General features: G+C 48.1%; 1 protein-coding gene across 1 annotated transcript in view; it reads right to left on the bottom strand.

Moving 5' to 3' along the window:
- Positions 1 to 12632, bottom strand: part of RNF145 (ring finger protein 145) — a 50288-nt gene extending 37656 nt beyond the window's left edge. The window contains exons 1-4 of the mRNA XM_040439849.1: positions 12369 to 12632; positions 7627 to 7842; positions 3471 to 3579; positions 352 to 443 (exon numbers count right to left, since the gene is read on the bottom strand). Coding sequence (XP_040295783.1) covers positions 352 to 443; positions 3471 to 3579; positions 7627 to 7810 — 385 coding nt within the window. The 5' untranslated portion in view covers positions 7811 to 7842; positions 12369 to 12632. The remainder of the gene's footprint in view (positions 1 to 351; positions 444 to 3470; positions 3580 to 7626; positions 7843 to 12368) is intronic.
- Positions 12633 to 18646: the final 6014 nt, after the last annotated feature.

Genomic DNA, 18646 nt, shown 5'->3' with positions numbered 1-18646 from the left:
ACTTCTATGATACACTTGTATTGCTAATACAGTACAACTGTATTTGACTGTCGGTGCTACACTGACAGTCACCAGAGAGATGCAGCCTGCAAGGAATATACTGCTGGCAGGCCTGGGCCTTCACTAACTCCAGGCCTGCCATCCAAAGACTTCGGCACCCCACAATTTCATTTGCGGGCTGTCAATGGAAAACAGAGGGAGTTCTCTCCATCTAAACAACTCGCATGCAGCGGCCGCTATTGATCGCGGCATCTAAGGGTTAAATAGCCCGGATTGGCACTCCTGAAATTCCTTCACTCACACATTGCATATAAACGTGGGGTATCTTCATGTATACTAGAGGCCACTCACCTACTAGTGCCGTGATGAACCTGTTCATAGACAAGGGCTCCAGATGCATAGGCCCCTCGTAGCCGGACTCCATCTCACTGCGAACATAGTCCCTAAAACACAAAATGAAAACAGTCATTATGTCCAAAAATTCATATAGAAACAGTGGCACAGTAATTGACAGACTGCAGTCACAACAGCCAGCCATCAATGTGAGGAGGAAGAAACAGCGAGAGCGCCCCCTTTATGAATAAAACTCATTATTTTAGCAAAATGGCTGGTTTAATTTTGCTAAGGGGACCCATCACTAGTTTATGCTGCCCTTAATTAGGACATAACTATAAACCTGGAGACAGATCCCCTTTACCCTCTCTAGATACAGGTAAATATCCTTTTGTTGATTAACATAAGCATTAAACATCTAGAGGTCTTAATATTGCATATAACACAGAGGTGGGTCTTGGACTTGTTGAAGCTCCAGCTTCAGTAATACCCATTCAACCGAAATGGTCAAAGAATTGAGAATACTCTTAATAATAAAATGCTATTCAAGGGATTTCCCCCCACCACAGTACATGATAGCATACAGATAGGCTATACAATCATTTGCTAAGGTAGCCTCGCGATTCCTACCAATCCTCACGTGTGTTCACATCCGCACTTAGTATTCTGTTATTGGAACAAAAAAGCTGAAAAGTGTACCCATTTTGATAAATGGGTGCTTTCACTTTAAAACATATTTTTATGACTTTAGGAACATACAAAAAAAACTAAAAAAAACTGAAAACACACTTATAAGTTGTGCCAAAGTCATCAGAAACAACCGTCTAAGACAGTGTTCACATCTCCGGTGAAAGTTTCTGGCAAACAGCCTGCTGGAGTTCGCCAGCTCTGGCATTCCCAGATTCTACAGATCATCGCCGGTTCCCTATTGAATATAATGGGAAGCTGTGGCGAATAGCTGTATGCAACGTTTTTTGATCCAGCTGACATTTGTGCTGGATCAGGCAGCCGGATCCTCTTGTTACGGATGTGAACACGGCCTAAGGACACATTCACGTCACTGTTTAACTTTTCGTTCTCCTGATCTTTCAGAATTAAAGAAAAAAAAAAAAAAAAAAAAAAAAAAAAAAACACTGAGCCGTTATTTTGAGCATCAGTTTGGAGTAAACATACCTGATGAGTCTTTTTTTTTTTTGAGCATAATATTAGGGTACTTTCACACTTGCGGCAGAGGATTCCGGCAGGCAATCGGGACGCAAACTGATGGCATTTGTCAGATGGATCCGGATCCGTCTGACAAATGCATTGCAATACCGGATCCGTCTCTTCGATGTCATCCAGAAGAACGGATCCGGTATTAATTTTTTTTGCACTTTTAATGGTCTGCGCATGCGCAGACCGAAAAGCAGGGTCCGTTTTGCCGGAACACTTAATGCCGGATCCAGCATTCCAGCAAGTGTTCAGTATTTTTGGCCAGAGATAAAAGTGCAGCATGCTGCGGTATTTTCTCCGTCCAAAAAACTTAAAATGGACTGAAGTAATGCATCCTGAATGGATTGCTCTCCTGGACGGAACTCAATACCGAAAAAAAAAAAAAACGCTATTGTGAAAGTACCCTTATCTGTTGTTGTTGTCACTTCAGTCAGAGATCAGTTATTTTTGGAGAGCAAAAAAGTACTTTTTGCAGGACCTTTTCTCCTGCCAAAAATATCTGATATCTGACAGAAGTGACAAACTGATCATAACTGATGCTCAAAATAACAGATCTGATTTTTTTTCCCCCTGTTCCGATGGATCAGAAGGACGGAAAGCAACGGTGATGTGAACGCACCCGTAGTATTCTCAGGAGAATAGATGGATAAGTCCTGGGTTATAAATAGGTGCTTCCATGCATCACTTATGAGCAGCTAGTGTCCACTCACAACTTTTTTCCTGCCAGAAATAGCGGAAACCTGTCTGCAGAAGTTTTCTTTCCGCCATAAGTAATGGACATATGGTGGAATGGAGTTTTTTTTTTCCACACCGTTAAAGACAATGGATGACGTCTACAACGGGAAGCTGTTTGTACCAATAATTTATTCCGTTTAACAGATCTGTTTTTTGCTTTTCTGTTCCTTTGACAGAAGAGAAAACCGGACAAGTCAACGTATGTGTGAACTCTCTGTCTATGTTCTGAGGAAAATGTAAATGGAGTGGAGTTTCAGTTCACTGCACAGCAAGTGGATAGAGGAGCATGTACAATTTCACGGGGGTCCCAGAGGTTGAATCCTCACCGAACATTAAGGGACGGTATAAACTAGTAATAGGAATACCCCCACTCTTTAGGCTACATTAACACAACAGTGGGGGAAAAAAACGCAAGTTTTTCATGCCCATTCTGCATGCACGTATGCATCCATTTTCTAGCCAATTTTTCCGTTCTGCATCCTTTTTATGGTTCGCTAAAAAACGGCTCTGAAAACGGGATGAATGTAATATTTATTAACATCCCAAACCACTGCAGAGCCCTCTGTATATATTATACACCCCCACAGTATAAGGCCCCCCCTCATTGTGCAATCTATGTAAAATGCTCCCAAAAGGGCACTATCCAGTATAAAAATTGCCCCCAATAGTGTGGAAAATAAAAAATAAAATAACTCACCTCATCCACTTGAACGAAAGGGAACACTCACTCTGCACTGGAGGGAGGAGGACCTGACATGTGACGTCACCACGCTAGTCCCCCCTTTGCAGAGCGAGTGTTTCCTTACATTCAAGTGGACGGGGGATTTTATTAACCCCTGAAAGGCCACTAGATGCGTGCACTACTGTCTAAACACCCAATGACTTCAGTGGGGTCCGTCTGACTGTGAAAATGTCCAAAAACAGGATATGTTCTATTTTTTAATGGCTACTATACACTGATTGTTAAAAAAAAAAATGGCCACGTGAATAGCCCCATAGACTACTATTGGCTCTGAAAACAGCCGTACGACATCTGTTTTTCCTGTTCGTGTGAATTTAGCCTGAAGGTGAAGTCGCACTACAATAACGTGCAAGTTTCATTCTAAGATTCTGGGGTTTGATGGCCAATGGATACAACTGTAATACATAAGCCAGCAGCGCAGGATACCAGGGCAGTGGCTGGTTCTCACCTGGAAATCTGGTGTCCAGTATAGAGCAGTAAAGCGGTTACAACGTATAGGTACAGCTTTGCAAGGTGTTGTCGAGGTAAAGTCAGAAGTACAACACTCAGGATGTAACCTGCAAGGAGAACAAGCAATCGGTAAGGACAATGTGACTGGAATACTCATGAGATGGGAGGGTAATGAGATCAATACAATATGTGTCCTGTCAGCAGACCATGAGACGGAGGCTTGAAAGATGCTGACCTACAACATAGATCCCATCCAACAAACTGTACAAAGTCTACATCTGTGAGCGCTGGAAGTGCGGAACATTATAAAGCCGTATACAATCTGCACCTTATACAGCAGAATTCTAATCTCCCGTCCAACAACCAGATTTATCTGTGGTCATGCCAGAAATGTCTAAAGCTGGTCATACATCTTAGATAGCAGTCAGCCAAATGCTCGTTCCTTCGACTGCACCATACACGTGCATCCCCAGCCAAGTGTGCAAATAAGCCTCACCAAGAGGACTGGACATGTTGAAATCCAAATGCCTGATCCTCTCCCCAGACATCTGCAGTCAGGGGAGAGAACAATACTAGATGGTAGACCAGGTTTTGACTTCTTTATTCTAATGCGTGTGGCCATCTTAAGGTGGGAATACCATATTAAAGGGGTCTGGTTCTAGTGAAAGATTCCTTTAAAAGGGGTTGTCCCAACTAGAAATGCCTTTCTCCAAAGAAGCTGCCCTGGTGTTCAGCAGGCTGCTGAAACCTCCAATGATCAGTTTACATGACTAGTATAAATGAATAGGCCACCATGTAGCATTTCGTGCTTCTGTGGCGAAGTCTCCATTCAGACGTCCGTAGAACGTGTCCGCAATTATCCGGTACGGGTGCGGACCCATTCATTCTCTATGGGGGCAGGAATGGATGCGGGCAGCAAACAGTGTGCTGTCTGCATCCGCATTTCCGGAGCGCGGCCCAGAATTTCCGGTCTGCGGCTCCGGAAAAAAATAGAACTGTCCTATTCTTGTCCGCAGTAGCGGACAAGAAAAGGCAGTTCTATGGGGGTGCCGGCCAGGTGTATGGCGGATCCACAATACACTACGGACGTGTGAATGGACCCTAGTGAGGAGGTCCTGATGATAACACTGGCTGCATGCCAAAATAGATCAATAAAAAACTGCGCAACTCTGCCATATTCTAGCCCCGGGATCCTGGGATCTGTGGCCGTGCACCTTCGTACTGTAAGCGGGGGAGATTTATCAAACTGGTGTAAAGTAGAACTGGCTTAGTTGCCCATAGCAACCAATCAGATTCCACCTTTCATTTTTCAAAGCTCCTTTGGTGGAATCCGATTGGTTGCTATGGGCAACTAAGCCAGTTTTCCTTTACATCAGTTTGATAAATCTCCCCCTAAGTGTTTTGCGGTCCACAATATACGGATACTGGCCGTGCGCACGCGGTATAATGGTACGTACCCATTAACTTCAATGAGTCCATGGTCTGCATGCTGCAGTGAAGTATAGGACATGTCCTAACTTTTGTGGACTTACAGTCCTGTGAATGCACCCTAAGAATGACACAGGCTTCCTTGTGTTCTCCAAGGCCACTTATAAATGACCACCTCTAATGTGCTGTGTCTTTAACGAGTAAAGATGTCACGTGCTCAAATAATAGAATGTCTTAAGAAATCGGAAAACTCAGACACAAATACTTTGTTCTTCCAGGAGAAAATTTTCCAAGTCAGATGATGGTTTGGAATCACTTTCTGGCACTTGGTGAATTCGGCTGAGAAGTGGAAAATTGAAATAAGCATTTCTGCAAATATACTTGAGTGCGGAAGGCGCCAGCGGTTTTGGGATATCCTCGTTTCAGATAAAGGGGAAAATAAAGATTAAAAACTTAGGCTACTTTCACACTAGCGTTAATATTGTCCGGTATTGGGTCTCAATATCAGGAAAAAACGCTTCCATTTTTTCCTTATTTATTGTCAATGGGGACAAAACGTAACTGAACAGAACGGAGTGCTCCAAAATGCATTCTGTGCTCATACCGGTGAGCAGCATGCTGCGGTTTGCTTTACATCCTGAGATGCGGAGCAAGACGGATCCGTTTAACTCTGACACAATAGAAAACGGATCCGTCCCCCATTGACTTTCAGTGGAGTTCATGACGATCCGTCTTGGCTATGTTAAAGATAATACAACCGGATCCGTTCATAACGGATGCAGATGGTTGTATTATCAGTAATGGAAGCATTTTTGCTGAACCCTGCCGGACCCAGTAAAAACGCTAGTGTGAAAGTAGCCCAAGAAGGTTTTTTTTAGTTACTGGACTGCCAGCTCTAATACAGCTGCCATCACATCAATACCAGGGACTAAACAAGTCACTTGTCAGGCAACGTAAAGCCAAATCCCAATGTTCTTCATAACTTACCACAGAAAACTACCATATCTGTCTCATCCTTTTCAAAAATAGGACCTGCCGCAGCTGAGGCGTGTTCATTAGGAGGCACTGTACTGAAGAACCTCTTTAAAGAGGGCCTCTCACCTCTGCTGACATGTCAGTTTTAGTAACTACTTGCATTCCCCATGTAATAATTCTGGAGCATCTATTCTTATGACTCTATGCTGTGCCATTGCTGTATTATTCCTGCTAGAAGTTCACAAATACATTGCCAGCAGTCTGCAATAAAGATACTGCTGGGCCTTACCAGTAGTGGGTGTGTCTGATGAAGGGACAAACCCCCTAGCTGGTAACACCCCTCTGCACCTTTACTGCAAGCTGCTGGCAATTCATTCAGAACTTCTAGCAGGAATAATAAAGGAATGGCACAACACAGTCATAAGAATAGATGCTCCAGAATCGTTATTACATGGAGAATGCAAGTAGTAATTAAAACAGACGTCAGGAGGGGGGAGAGGTCCTCTTTAAATAGAACCATGGAACACATCATTTTAATCAGTGGTTTACACACCCAAAAAAAAACAAAAAAAAAAAAAAACTGCAGGTTCTTAATGAGTAATTTCTTTTGTCTATTAGTGCATTAGAGATTCTTTTATACAAGCAAATCAAACTACACCAATTAATCACAGACTGCCCATAGATTGTCACAATAACGCCAATATCCTGTCAACGGTGTGCGCTCATTTCTCCGACTACCACTGGAAGCACCGGAATCTGTATATTATGTAGAATAATCAGCACTGAAGGCACCTCATATTCAGACAAAATAGCGCAACCTGCTGCAGTAAAATGCTAGGCCCCATGACAAACTCGAGGACCCCATCATTTCCATTACTTTCTCTGTACTGCTTCCATAACGGAGAAGAATGGAAATATTAGCGCAGATCTAATCATAGCCTAACGCAGTGATTTGCAACAGCTGGAGAGTCGCAGTTTGCCCATCACTGGCCTAACGCAAGGTGGTGCAAATCAACAACTCCCAGGGAATGATGGAAGTTGTAGTGTGGCAGCAGCTGGAGAGCCCCGAGTTCTGAGGGGTGTCTAAAGGTGCTGCCAAACGTTCAGGCTTTTTGAAGCCAACATCAGGAGTGGATCATGACAGGAAAGAAAGTATTAAGGGAGAAAGGACCTCTCCACCTTTTTCCATCCGCTCTCGTTTTGGATCCTAAAAATGCACCAAAAACACCTGATCGTGTGTCAACCCCCTTAGACAACCCTCATGAGAGCCGTCTGCCTCAGTTCAGACTGCACGTAACACAGTCAGCTCTGCACCACATCCTGGCCAACCCTCAAGATGGAGAAGAGACAATTATCCATCTGCAAAGTACACAGAGAGCCTGAAACACTTGATCCGCATTCCACGCCTATGTATACCTGGCTGATCCGTGACCTCAATGACTGCATGCCATAGCTTAGAAGTGCTCGTAGGGTGCTGCCACACTGTAGTTTTTTAGGGCCTTTCTTGGCTTCTAAAAAACACCAGGAAATTCATGTTTTGTTTTTTTTTTGTCACAGTCTTAAAAAGGCAATACAAAAAAAAAAAAAAAATGTATGCTGGAGACTTTATAGTTTTCTATTGTCCTACAAATAACTTATGGTTATGACCTTTTTTATGTATTTTTTTTTGGGGGGGAAAAATTAATAAATCCGTGTGAATCCACCTTTAAATTGTATAACACAATGGGCGTGCTTGGGAAGGAAGGACGTACCGACGTAATGCATGTTGAGTGCCAGGTACTTGTACTGGAAGAGAGGGTTGTTGTTGAGTTTACTTCTTTGGATCTGCTGGAAGAAAGAGCCGACGTCCCAACGGTACAAGACATCCAGCAGCATGATGCTTGGAACGCGCAGGGCCACATTCAGCATGGCCTCTAGTTTCTCTTTTGCACCCATGTTGGTTCCCTTTGCGGCAAACTGAAGTCAAGCTTTAAAGGAAACAAAAATGAAGGATGTTAATTATCATGGATCTGCAGAGGATTACACAACACTATACATACATGGCTCTAAACAGCAAAGAAATTAGGAGCGCCTGCCTAATTGTAGGGGAACCTAGGATTACACCACTCAGAACCTAAAATGACCACTCTTTTCATTACGTCACTAAATCAGGATGATATGGATGAACATGCAGCCCATCAGGATGTCCATTGCCTATGCCAACCTGCGGCTCTCCAGCTGTTGCAAAACTACAACTCCCAGCATGCAAAGACTGCCTACAGCAGGGCATGGTAGGAATTGTAGTTTTACAACAGCTGGAGAGCCACAGGTTGGCCATCTATGGCCTATGCCATCAATATCCAATTCTAGGGGTTCAACTGCTGTGACCCTACTGATCGCGGGAACAGGGTGGCATCAGGCCTAGCGAGAAAAAAAGACTAAGGGTATGGAAGTAGGGATTGCGGACAGCACGCGGTGTGCTGTCCGCATCTTTTGTGGCCCCATAAATACCAGTCATGCGAATGTACCCTTAGTGAATCAGCAGCTAAAATGTATCCCAAGAGATGAAGTTTTTGAAGCACATATGTCCCATTCTCAAGATAAGTCATCTAACAATCTCATCCAGGCAACCGACGGCTGCCGCATCCAGGTTGCGACTGAATGCAGAGGTAGCGGCAAGTACAGAAATAGTGTTGGCTGTGTGACACTTGGATGGGACCTGGAGAAACCGCACAGCATCACAAGCTCGGCTGATCCAGCAAGGCGCTGATGGGTGGGAACAGTGAGGGTGGGACTACCAGCACTACTTACCGTATGTGACTTGGCTAGACCGCCCCAGTGACTCCACTGGCACAGGTACTTTCAAGAAAACACGCTTCTGAACCTTGGCAGCGATGTGAATAGCTCAATATGCTCGTTATGGTGTCAGGTCCCCTCTACGTTTAGGGTGCCTATTCTCTGGCCATGAGGGCTCGGCACCCTGCACCCCTGCCGATCAGCTGTCTCAGTGAATGGGAGCAGAGCGCCGTCCACTACACAATGTGCCAGATACTGCAGAACAGGTGGGGGTGCTGGGGACGTATCCTGCCGATCAGATACCGACGAGCAGTTCAAAGGCCATCAATAGTAACATCCTGGACAACTCATTGAGGGTTTCACCTTTATAAACCACAGGCGTCACCAGACTGTAAACTAAAGCCCTTTGCACAGATATCTTACGAATGCAATATAATTCAGGTTTATTGCCATGTCTGCCCACAGAAGGCAATCACAGAAAGCGGCCGGGGAGGAGACTTCCCCTCATGCGGAGGGGCCTGTCCCAGTGTGTGAATCTCATCTTACCCAGACACATCACAGGAAAGTTCTAGGAGGCTTCTCAACAGGCTCCTGTATGACAGCGAGATAAGGAGGCCTCCGTCTATGCACGTTATGTCATCACCAAATGTATCATCACGTACACCTAAGGGCTTGTTCACATGACCGTGGCCAGCGGCATGGGGATCGTGGAGCCATTAACTTGAATGGGTCCGGGATCTCTCCGTTCCGCAAAAAGATAGAGCATATCCTATCTTTTTGCAGTGCGGAGGCACGGAACGGAACCCCAGGAAGCTCTCTGTAATGCTTCCGTAGTGTTCCGTTCCTGGCCTGCGGGAAACAACCAGAAGGCTGCGGCGTTACTATCAACACCGCTGCCTTCGCAAACAGCCAATCAGCAGGGGGGCCCGGGTGTCAGACCCCACCAATCACATGCTAATGACCTATCCAGAGGATAGATCATCAGTAGTCAAAAGGTGTAGAACCCCTTTAATGAAAAAATAGTGTGCCCTAACAGTGGGATTACTGCAGGGCTTACCCAGCCTCTTATCATGATGTGGTCACAGTCTGCAGCAATCAGAGGGTTAACAGCAGGGATTGGAGCCATCTCCGATCATGGTTGCTGAGTAAAAGGCAGTTTCTAAGAACTGGAGCTGTAGATTACAATGCATTCTTACAGCAGGAGTGCTCATTTAGAGAAGTGGATGGTCCTTAAGGGGTTAACCCACAATGATGTTGCCGGATGCCAATGGGCTACCCTTTCTGAAAACACTTAGGCGCCGTGGTCAGTATGATACTGAGACCACACCATTATTATTGCGTGGGAAGGGGTGCACGTTACAAGAGATTTGGGAGGCTCGATGGCCCACCGACTGAGAATAGAATCTCGTACAATATATTAGAGAAATGCTAGCAGTAGGAGACCTGGTAATGGAGCACAAGCTGCCAACTCAGCGATTATATAATAGTGAAGATTACTTAATCCAACATTAGAAGGGCATGAAGATTAAAGAAAGAATGGAAACAAGTGCCAGATAAAGCAGTGTTCGCCATCAATCACCACAAGCAGTCCGTACATCCAGTGTGCACCGCCAAACTCGCACCACTGTACCTACCGTGCACCGCTGTACCTACCGTGCACCGCCACAACCTGCACCGCTGTACCTACCGTGCACCGCCACAACCTGCACCGCTGTACCTACCGTGCACCGCCACAACCTGCACCGCTGTACCTACCGTGCACCGCCACAACCTGCACCGCTGTACCTACCGTGCACCGCCACAACCTGCACCGCTGTACCTACCGTGCACCGCCACAACCTGCACCGCTGTACCTACCGTGCACCACCACAACCTGAAACCGCTGTACCTACCGTGCACCACCACAACCTGAAACCGCTGTACCTACCGTGCACCGCCACAAGCTGAAACCGCTGTACCTACCGTGCACCGCCACAACCTGAAACCGCTGTACCTACCGTGCACCGCCACAACCTGAAACCGCTGTACCTACCGTGCACCGCCACAACCTGAAACCGCTGTACCTACAGTAAGTAAAAGTGGGGCTTACCAGAAAGGGGCAGAACTTTGGAAAGGGGGTGTGGCCTACAATGTGCAACAATTCTGTCATAAAAATTTCTCTCAAAGTAACCCAACCAATAGTTGGCATACATAGAAAAGTGTCCCTGCAGCAGATATATCATCCAGCCTGAGCCCCTGGGACACATCTGGTGCAGGTCTACACAGCCGGTCTACAGGATTAGTACATCTGAGCCATTGTGAGTGTTTTGTTCATCACATCCTATAAGCCAGGCGGCCTCCACATGATCAAGTTCTAATGTTACACATCAACTGAAACAGGGGATCCCCCATCCATGCGTCACAGACAGGGTCAAGGGGTGGGGAGCCCCCCCATCCATGCATCTCAGACAGGGTCAAGGGGTGGGGAGCCCCCCCCCATCCATGCGTCGCAGACAGGGTCAAGGGGTGGGGAGCCCCCCCATCCATGCGTCGCAGACAGGGTCAAGGGGTGGGGAGCCCCCCCATCCATGCGTCGCAGACAGGGTCAAGGGGTGGGGAGCCCCCCCATCCATGCGTCGCACACAGGGTCAAGGGGTGGGGAGCCCCCCCATCCATGCGTCGCAGACAGGGTCAAGGGGTGGGGAGCCCCCCCCATCCATGCGTCGCAGACAGGGTCAAGGGGTGGGGAGCCCCCCCATCCATGCGTCGCAGACAGGGTCAAGGGGTGGGGAGCCCCCCCATCCATGCGTCGCAGACAGGGTCAAGGGGTGGGGAGCCCCCCCATCCATGCGTCGCAGACAGGGTCAAGGGGTGGGGAGCCCCCCCATCCATGCGTCGCAGACAGGGTCAAGGGGTGGGGAGCCCCCCATCCATGCGTCGCAGACAGGGTCAAGGGGTGGGGAGCCCCCCCATCCATGCGTCGCAGACAGAGTCAAGGGGTGGGGAGCCCCCCCATCCATGCGTCGCAGACAGGGTCAAGGGGTGGGGAGCCCCCCCCCCATCCATGCGTCGCAGACAGGGTCAAGGGGTGGGGAGCCCCCCCCCATCCATGCGTCGCAGACAGGGTCAAGGGGTGGGGAGACCCCCCATCCATGCGTCGCACACAGGGTCAAGGGGTGGGGAGCCCCCATCCATATGTCACAGACAAGGTCAAGGGGTGGGGAGCCCCCATCCATATGTCACGGAGAGGGTCAAGGGGTGGGGAGCCCCCATCCATATGTCACAGAGAGGGTCAAGGGGTGGGGAGCCCTCATCCATATATCACAGACAGGGTCAAGGGACAGAATGCACACAGGGTCCAGGGACCGGGAGCCCACTTCCATAATCCCACACAGGGTCAAGGAGTGGTCATCCCGTTCGATATGTGGTGGGCAGGGTAAAGGACGGAGTGCACACAGGGTCAAGGGGTGGGGAGCCCTCGTCCATATGTCACCCACAGGGTCAAGAGGGATGAAGCTTTCCATTGTACCCATGAAGGACTCACTGATAAGGCAACTAGGCACATCATCACTGGCATGGGCAGCCCCGGCAGAGTGGCATCCAGGGTCTGCCTGGCATACCGCCCGGGCCTCCCACTGACAGCACGGCAGGCCCCGGGTCCTACTAGCAGTGCAGAGGTGACAGGCGACACCCCACAAGTCCCCGGTGCGGCCCCCCGCACTATAATGCTGTACGGTACCTGTGCGCGTCTCCTCAGAGTCTCCTGGGATCCATATCCGAGGCCTCGGCCCACTCTCCGCCCGCGTCACACGACACAGCGCCGCCTGTTGACAGCCTGTACCAGACAGCACAGCGAGCTCTTGTCACTCCGCAATGTCCCTACTCCCGGCTCCTCTCTATCACGGATTTCCGGCCACAACAATCCTCCAGGCCGTCCACGAACTGCACATCCACATACAACCCGCAACCCGCCCACAATAACAAACAGCGGCGGCTCAGCGCATGCGCGGTATGACACGCCAACTAAACCCCGCCTACATATTAACGCCGTGATCCAAAGGCGTAAGTGAGGCAGCCGAAACTCGCGCATGCGCAGGTCAAACCTACAGGAGCGTGGTTATGACTTAAAATGCACGGTGGACCGTGGTAATAAATATCACTTTATCCAGTGTCCCAAATGTATTTCTGTCACCACGGCAGCAGCATATGAGCAATGATATTAATTTATTTACTTTTCAGTAATTGTTATTTCATATGCTCAGCTTTGAAGAAAAGTTTTTAGGGAGGCTCTAGTTTGCTATTGGAAAAAAAGGAAACAGCTGGGCCCTGCTGTGCCCCTATGTATTGTGCCAGCTATAAGGGTATGTTCACACAATGTTTTTTTGGACTGGTTTCAATGTGGATTCGGTGTGGAATACTGCGATAAATCCACCTCCCATTGTTTTCAATGGTAGGCCATTCTGCAGTTCATGCGGCCCAGTATTTTTCCTGTATCGCTTTCCAGACCATACATGTCCATTCTTGGTGTTACCACCGGACACCTTGCTTGGAAATGTAGATTCAATGAAGCTAAACCGAGAGTTGGGCTGCACCATTCAAAATGAGAACCCATGGCAAAAAACCGCAGCGATTTCCGCTGTGGGATATGCGGTGGATTTTGATACAGTCAAAATCTGTCATGTGAACATACCCTAAGGGCTGTTTCTGATGAACATGTAGTATTCAGATACCACGCTCCGTGTGCGAGCGTGATTCCCCATCATGGACACTGCTCTTTTGGCAGGAGCTGATTTATAATGCAGTGTGTCTCTGCATGAGCTTACTCCTACAGAATTAGGGCTCATTCAGACGACAGCATTCAAGGATCCGCCGCATCCGTTTCGCAATTTTGTGGGACGGGTGAGAACCCATTCATTTCAATGGGGCCGCAAAAGATGCGGGCAGCATAAAGTGTGCTGTCCGCATCTGTACTTCCGTTAAGTGTCCCCGCAAAAAGGACAGAGCATGTCCTATTCTTGTCCGCAATCACGGACAAGAATAGGCATTTCTATCATAGGGCCGGCCATGTGCGGTCCGCAGTGAGCACAAGTAGTTCATACAATATACTGCTGGGAAATAAACTGCAAAAAACCCAATTTTTGGACACAACAGCCCAAGCTCCACTCCCTTTCAGAACTTTTAGAGGTCCAATAATGCAATAAAACCCCAAAATATTTCACTGTTTGGATAAAAGCTTAACCCCTTCAAGAAGTACTTAAAGTTTTTTTTTTTTTTTTCATTGTGCCCCATTTGCAACCTAAATAAGGGAGAGAGTACTAAAGTGCTACAACCTACTGGATGCTTTACTACCAGAGAAAAGAACTCAGTCCCCAGCGGCTGCTGCTGTATCAGGTGACCACCGGACTGACCACCCGACTTCTACAACATGTAAGGGAGTGTGTGTAGTCAAACAGAAAAGCATTCTAGCATGGAATAAGGAATCAGATGGCCACAGCCCACAGTTGTAACTTAAAGGGGTTGTCCAACGAAAAATATTCTGCAGTTTTCAAGCCAGCACCTGGATCTGGATACTTTTGTTTTGCATGTAATTAAAATGTTTGTATAGGGGGCGTGGCCTGAGCATGGAGCTGTGAACACGCACTTTACAGAGCTCCCGGACCCTTGGCCCTCTCATCTGCCTTTTAAACGCATCGACACCGCTCTATCATACTGGAAGAGGATGGTGAGACGTTCGGGCCGCCGTGGGTCCACATATTTGACTTCGGAACCACACATCGCAAGGTATTTCTCTCATACTTCGGCTCCGGCCCACCTGCCGTGCTCCCGCATGATGGCGCCCGCAGAGGAACAAGTGGCAGCGGCACACGCTCCCCTAAGCCACGCTTCTTCCCTCAGCTTACCGGCTCCAACGCAGTCGGCCTCCTCGTCGCGGACGACTCCTGCTGATGGCCCAGCTACAAAGGCACCCGCGCCTGCAGGGAGCACTCACCTCCCTTGCCCGCTGGCGCCGGAACAGTCGGCCCTCCCGTCCAAGATTGCATCCTCGGGAGCACATGAGAAAACTGATCCTGCACCACAAGACCAAACTCACTACCTCAACATGCCGGCATCATTACGAACGGCCCCCCAGCCTCCTGCATCGATTACCGGAGACCTTCTCCCACTGCCCCTGGAGACCCCACCCGGCTCTATGGAAGCAGATAATGCCGTCTCTTTACCTATCCTGGTGAGTGATATACCCCATGGCGCCACATCCAGTCCTCACACTTCAGTCTGCCGGCCTCTCCACCTCTCTGCTGTCGGCCTAAGATACTGACCCCACATTCTGGCGGCATCCAACTTTCATGAGTGGCACAGCCATGCACACTCTCACCACATGCCCAGGATTATTTACCTGTTGAGAACAGGGACAATCGGCCCTCCCAGAACTCACATGTAGATCTCCCTTCTACCCCTGCTATTTTTCACTCTCCAGCCATTTCTGATTATTCAGAGACTCCATCTTCTGCATCTTCTTCGCCTGGTAGACGTTCCAAGCGCCCGAAACTAAGAGATATATGGTCGCTCCTCAGTACTCTTCCTACTAAGAAGGACCTGGAGGCGATCATACAAAGGGTCGAATCTAAGCATGACCAGGCTATAGCAGAGGTCAAGGCTGACCTAACAGACATTTCTACTAAACTGGCGTCACAAGCTCAAGTTTCAACTGATCTGGATGCTCGTCTCACGAATGTGGAAACAACCATGGCCTCTCAAAAGGCTTTAAACAGACACCTGCTTTTACAGCTGGGCGACCAAGAAAACAGGGGTCGACGCAATAATATCAAGCTGCGTGGGATTCCCAAGGAGGTCCCCGCCACAGATTTGCGCAAAGCAGTGTCCACCATATTCAATTTTTATCCCTCCAGGCCTGCGGAGTCAGAAATAGATCTCGACAGAGTTCACAGGGTCCTAGGCCCTAGGCGTCCGGATAACTCAGCTCCGCGTGATGTTATGTGTAGAGTCCATTTTTTCAGAGAAAAGGATGAACCTTTGCAAAGAGCCTGGAGGCAGGGTCCTACATTGTTCGCTGGATCACAGATTCAAATCCTACCTGATGTGTCTAGGAGAACTTTACTTATGAGACGATCTCTTAAACCTCTCTTTGTCATGCCCCGCTCTGACGATGTGCGGAGGTCGGCCAGGATAGCAGCACGAGTTTAGTGTTTGTTTTGGAGCCGTGCTGGATCCGCCTCTCATCAGGTGCACTGGGTGGGGTCATTAGTTTAAATAGCACACCATCCCAGTGCTCTGAGCGGATTATAGGAATCATTGTGGTCTTGGAAGCTAGGAAGGAAGGTTGTCTGTTCCAGCTCAGAAAGATAAGTGTGATTTCTAGTTTGGTTTTTTTGTGTCATCTCTCCCATCCAGGTTCTGTGCGAGCAGGCTGCTCCTATTTCCCCTCTTCACCATCTTAAGGGAATTTAGGGTTTTTCAGCCCAGGCACGGGGACACATCATACCTACCATAAAGGTCTGCATGTGGGCTGAGCAGTGCAGGGAAAGAGGTCAGGGATTAGCTAGGAGGTGACCCTTCCCCTGTCTCTCGCCCAGAGCCTGGTTGGTGGGTTATCTGTGAGTCTGAGTGCACACCCGCCATGACATTATAATCCGCCATACTGTGACTGCCATTACTCAGCGGTTTTTTGATGGCGTCAATTGAAACACTGGTTGACCGCTTGCAGGGGCTATCCCTAGAGGTAGTGGAGCTACGGGGTTCGGTCACACGGTGTCAGAATGCTCTGGCAGCTGGTGCAGGTCAAATTTGTGTGGAGCCTAAAGTGGCTCTTCCTGATCGATTTTCAGGAGGTACGGATGACTTTATCCGTTTTAGAGAGTCCTGCAAATTGTACTTTCGCCTGCGTCCATCGTCGTCAGGTGATGAGAGTCAGAGGATAGGGATAGTTATTTCTCTGCTTAAAGGGGACGCGCAATCCTGGGCCTTTTCTCTGCCACCTGGTTCTCGGGCCCTCCGGTCGGTGGAGGAATTTTTTAAGGCTCTGGGATTAATCTACGATGACCCAGATCGGGTCTCAATGGCAGAGTCGAGATTACGTAATTTGTTTCAGGGGAAACTTACTGCAGAGGCTTACTGTGTTGAGTTTAGGAGGTGGGCTACTGAATCAGAGTGGAATGATCCTGCGTTACGTAGTCAGTTTTGTCAGGGGTTATCTGAAAGATTGAAGGATGCCCTTGCTTTTCATGAATACCCAGACTCTTTGGAGAACGCCATGTCTTTAGCAGTACGGCTGGATAGACGTATCAGAGAGAGGTATAGGGCTCCCTCCGCGCAAGGTACCCCTTCTGTGAGTGGTTTCGTCTCTACTGCCTCCCCGGGTGATGTTACAGGTAACTCTGGGGTAGCGGAGGAACCCATGCAGTTGGGTCAGGTTTCTTGCCATTCTGATAGTAGAGACTTTAGGAAAGTGCACAAACTATGTTACTATTGTGGAAAGAGGGGTCCTTTTATTTTTGCTTGTCCTTATGTTAAACCACAGGTGGAAGAGAAAAAGAAAAAAGAAAAAAAAACTTCCCTGACACTTGGTAGTATGAATGGTGTGGTGGAGCAGGCAGGTATGCAAGCTCCCTGCAGTTCCCATTTTCTCCTTCCAGCTATGGTGGCGCTAGAGTCCAAAAATGTTTTTGTTGATGTATTCCTTGATTGTGGTGCTGGGGTAAACCTAATTGACTTTCTTTTCCTTCAAAACCTAGGACTAAGTACTTGCACTTTAGAGAACGAGATTCATGTTTTTGCAATTGATTCTTCCCCTCTTTCTCAAAGGAGCCTTACTCACATTGTTCATAGTATTCACTTAAGGGTGGGTGATTCACATGTTGAAATTATTTCTTGTTTTGTCATGAAGGATTTGCCAGCTCCTATAGTTTTGGGGTTGCCATGGTTGACTAGACATAACCCAAATATAGACTGGCAAGCGAGACAAATCATTGGTTGGAGTGAGTTTTGTTCGGATAATTGTCTTGGCACAGCTATCTCTGGTGTGTCCATTACGGCTTTACCTCAGTATCTCTCAGATTTTGCGGATGTCTTTTCGGAGGGTGGGGCTCAGGAATTGCCCCCTCATCGAGACTATGATTGTCCAGTTAATCTCATTCCGGGGGCTAAGTTGCCAAAGTCTCAGCTTTACAACCTCTCTCAACCCGAAAGAGAGGTCATGCGAAAGTATGTAAAGTATCTGAAGACCCATCAGGATCATGTGAGACAGGTTTTGATGATCCTTCGTGAGAATAAATTATATGCCAAATTGGAGAAATGTTTGTTTGCGGTGCAAGAGCTTCCGTTCTTGGGCTAGATGCTTTCTGATTCTGGTTTTCGTATGGACCCCGAAAAGGTCCGGGCGGTTCTGGAGTGGGACCGACCAGAGAATCAGAAAGCTTTGATGCGGTTCTTGGGGTTTACGAATTATTATAGAAAATTTATTTAGAATTATTCCACCCTAGTAAAACCTCTCACTGATATGACCAAGAAGGGCGCCGATGTCTCTGTTTGGTCGGATGAGGCATTGCAGGCCTTTTCGGCTATTAAGGAGCGTTTTGCGTCTGCTCCCATTCTGGTGCAGCCGGATGTGTCTCAGCCATTCGTAGTGGAGGTTGATGCATCAGAGGTGGGGGTTGGAGCGGTGCTGTCACAGGGTTCATCTCCTGGCAAGTGGGTCCCGTGTGCCTTTTTCTCCAAGAAGCTCTCGGTCGCCGAGAGGAATTATGATGTTGGAGATAGAGAGTTGTTGGCTATCAAGTTGGCCTTTGAAGAATGGCGTCACTGGTTAGAGGGAGCGTCTCACCCCGTTACGGTGTATACGGACCATAAGAATTTGGCTTACCTGCAATCTGCCAAGCGTCGGAACCCTAGGCAGGCCAGATGGTCACTGTTTTTTACCAGGTTCAATTTTGTGGTTACCTTTCGCCCAGGGGTCAAGAACGTCAAGGCAGATGCCTTGTCTCGCAGCTTTCCTAGGGGAGG

This window comes from Bufo bufo, chromosome 1 (genome assembly GCF_905171765.1).
Source record: "Bufo bufo chromosome 1, aBufBuf1.1, whole genome shotgun sequence".
Classification (NCBI taxonomy): domain Eukaryota; kingdom Metazoa; phylum Chordata; class Amphibia; order Anura; family Bufonidae; genus Bufo; species Bufo bufo.
This window is presented reverse-complemented; position numbering and strand designations above follow the sequence as displayed.